The following is a 2,218-nucleotide window of genomic DNA, read 5'->3' on the forward strand; positions in this document are numbered from 1 at the left end:
TCAATACTTGTTCCTCACCCTCAGGCAAGAGGTGGGGTCCATGCATTCCTCCAGTGCCCGCCACCAGCTGCAGACAATGGAGGCCATAATCCAGTCATTCTTAAAAGTCAATCTCTACTTGTCATTTGGCTGACCAAAAGCCCTAAAGGTAAATCCCTCAACAAGGGTTTACTTCATTTTAGAACTCAGCATCTGTGATCCTTTATTGTACAATACCTGAAGAGGAGGCTCAGTCTCCAGTTGTGGTGAAGGAAAAAGCAGAAACCTGGGCATAAATTAAGCTCCCCTAGTTGGAATCAGCTGGGACTTGGTTGGCCAATTGCTCCAGCTTCCCTTGTGAGAACTCAACTGATGCTTAACAGCAGATGGGATGAGGTCAATTTGACCAGCTTGATCTTAAACACGTAGCAAAACAGTTAAAAACCAAACCACAGCTTTCCTGGACATTTCAAAGAAGAAACAATACTTAACTGTAACTTAAGATGAACACTTATATTAGCACCTAAGGAAAAGTAAGACTGGAGGCTACAAAAGAGAGATTTGTAGGCAATAGTGCCTAATAACTAACAAGAGAAACTGCCAGAGTGAGAAACTTTTAGTCAGTGTAAGAACTACAGATCTTCTTATCCTCCTACACAGACAGGCCTAATCAGTGTTTGTATGATCATTTAGCCTAAGTAACAAAATAAAGAAATCTCTGCTGAACCAGAGGTTGTACCAATAAAAGGATATTTTACAAAAGTCAGATGACATTAAACAGATTAACTATATTTTATTGGGACATTTTTGACATTAAAAAGTAAATGTTGGCACTGCGCATACGGGGAGATGGCGGGCCAGCGTCCTGACCGCCGCGGGTCACCCTCCTCCCCTCGTGCCAGGGGCGGGAGCTCACGGGCTGGTGGGCCCGCGGCGGGCGGGGCGGCTGGGCCAGGCGGCGCCCCTCAGCAAGCCGCGGGCCCGCTCTGCGCCCCGCACCAAGAAGCCTGCACGTCGGGGGTGGCGCTCGAGCCCACCGCAGAAGGCGGGAGCGCTCGCGGGCGCGAGGGGCGCAGGCCGCCCGCTCGGCAGCATGAGTCAGCAGCGGCTGGCGAGGAGACTGCCCAGCCTTCTCGTGGACCCGACGGAGGACAAGGTGCGCCCCCGCTGCCGCGACCCCATCAACGTGGAGAGCCTGCTGCCATCGAAAATAAGAATTAATTTAGAAGATAATGTACAATATGTGTCCATGAGAAAGGATCTGATCGTAACAATTTTGGAGCAGTGCCCCAACAAAAGAAGCTGCAAGAGGAACTTTCAGACTTATCAGCAATGGAAGATGCTTTCGATGAGTTAATCAAGGATTGTGCTCAGCAGTTATTTGAATTAACAGATGATAAAGAAAATGAAAGTCTGGCATATGTGACATATCAAGATATTCATAGCATTCAAGCCTTTCATGAACAGATTGTTATTGCAGTTAAAGCTCCAGAGGAAACCAGGTTGGATGTTCCAGCTCCCAAAGAAGACTCTATCACGGTACACATAAGGAGCACCAGAGGACCCATTGATGTGTATTTGTGTGAAGTAGAGCAGAACCATTCAAATGGCAAAACATCAGACAGGGTAGGGACCTCTTCATCTAAAAGCAAACATCCAGAACACCCAGAGAAAGGAGAAAATCCTCCTCAGCAAAGTGAAGATGTGCTTGAAGTGAACAACTGATAGCATTTGAGGATTGATGGATTGAAATTCTTTTCCTTTTCATTTTGGAACCTCCTGTGTGGATGAATTATACACTAATTTGAATTTCAGAGCAATAAGTCATCCAGGAAGTGCTCTCATTATCAGTCAGTAGCAGCATTGAGGCCAGTAGTGTCTTCCAGTAGCTCCCCAATTAGATTACTGGGTAATTATGGTTTCTGCATTCAAAAACAACTTTTTTAATGATTGTTCACTGCATTTTGTCAGTGAAATAAACATTTCACCTCCTAAAATAACTTCATCACAAAGAGTATCACGAAACAGACGGTCAGGTCTGGCACAGACAATTCTTCGTGGACTCTGCCTTCCTTAAAGGATCATGTGATATATCACAAAAATAATTGCCTTACACTGGTTCACGTTTGCAGTTAAGTGTTGTACATTGGCTAGGTGTACACACAGATCTAAATGTGATGTTTTTGTATATATCTGTATAATGTTTAGATTACTTATGAAATATGTCTAAGTGACACTT

At 44.9% G+C, this 2,218-nt stretch overlaps 1 protein-coding gene across 1 annotated transcript; it reads left to right on the forward strand.

Annotated features, from left to right (window-relative positions):
* Positions 1 to 1,242: 1,242 nt before the first annotated feature.
* Positions 1,243 to 1,850, forward strand: LOC124983103 (transcription factor E2F6-like). Its single transcript, XM_047550024.1, has one exon. It carries the CDS (start codon positions 1,312 to 1,314, stop codon positions 1,702 to 1,704), a length of 393 nt encoding a protein of 130 aa, XP_047405980.1. The 5' UTR covers positions 1,243 to 1,311; the 3' UTR covers positions 1,705 to 1,850.
* Positions 1,851 to 2,218: the final 368 nt, after the last annotated feature.

Source organism: Sciurus carolinensis, chromosome 4, assembly GCF_902686445.1.
Source record: "Sciurus carolinensis chromosome 4, mSciCar1.2, whole genome shotgun sequence".
NCBI lineage: Eukaryota > Metazoa > Chordata > Mammalia > Rodentia > Sciuridae > Sciurus > Sciurus carolinensis.

Coding starts and splice junctions, on each gene's coding strand:
- LOC124983103 (XM_047550024.1), top strand. CDS start 1,312: ATGGAAGATGCTTTCGATGAGTTAATCAAGGATTGTGCTCAGCAGTTA.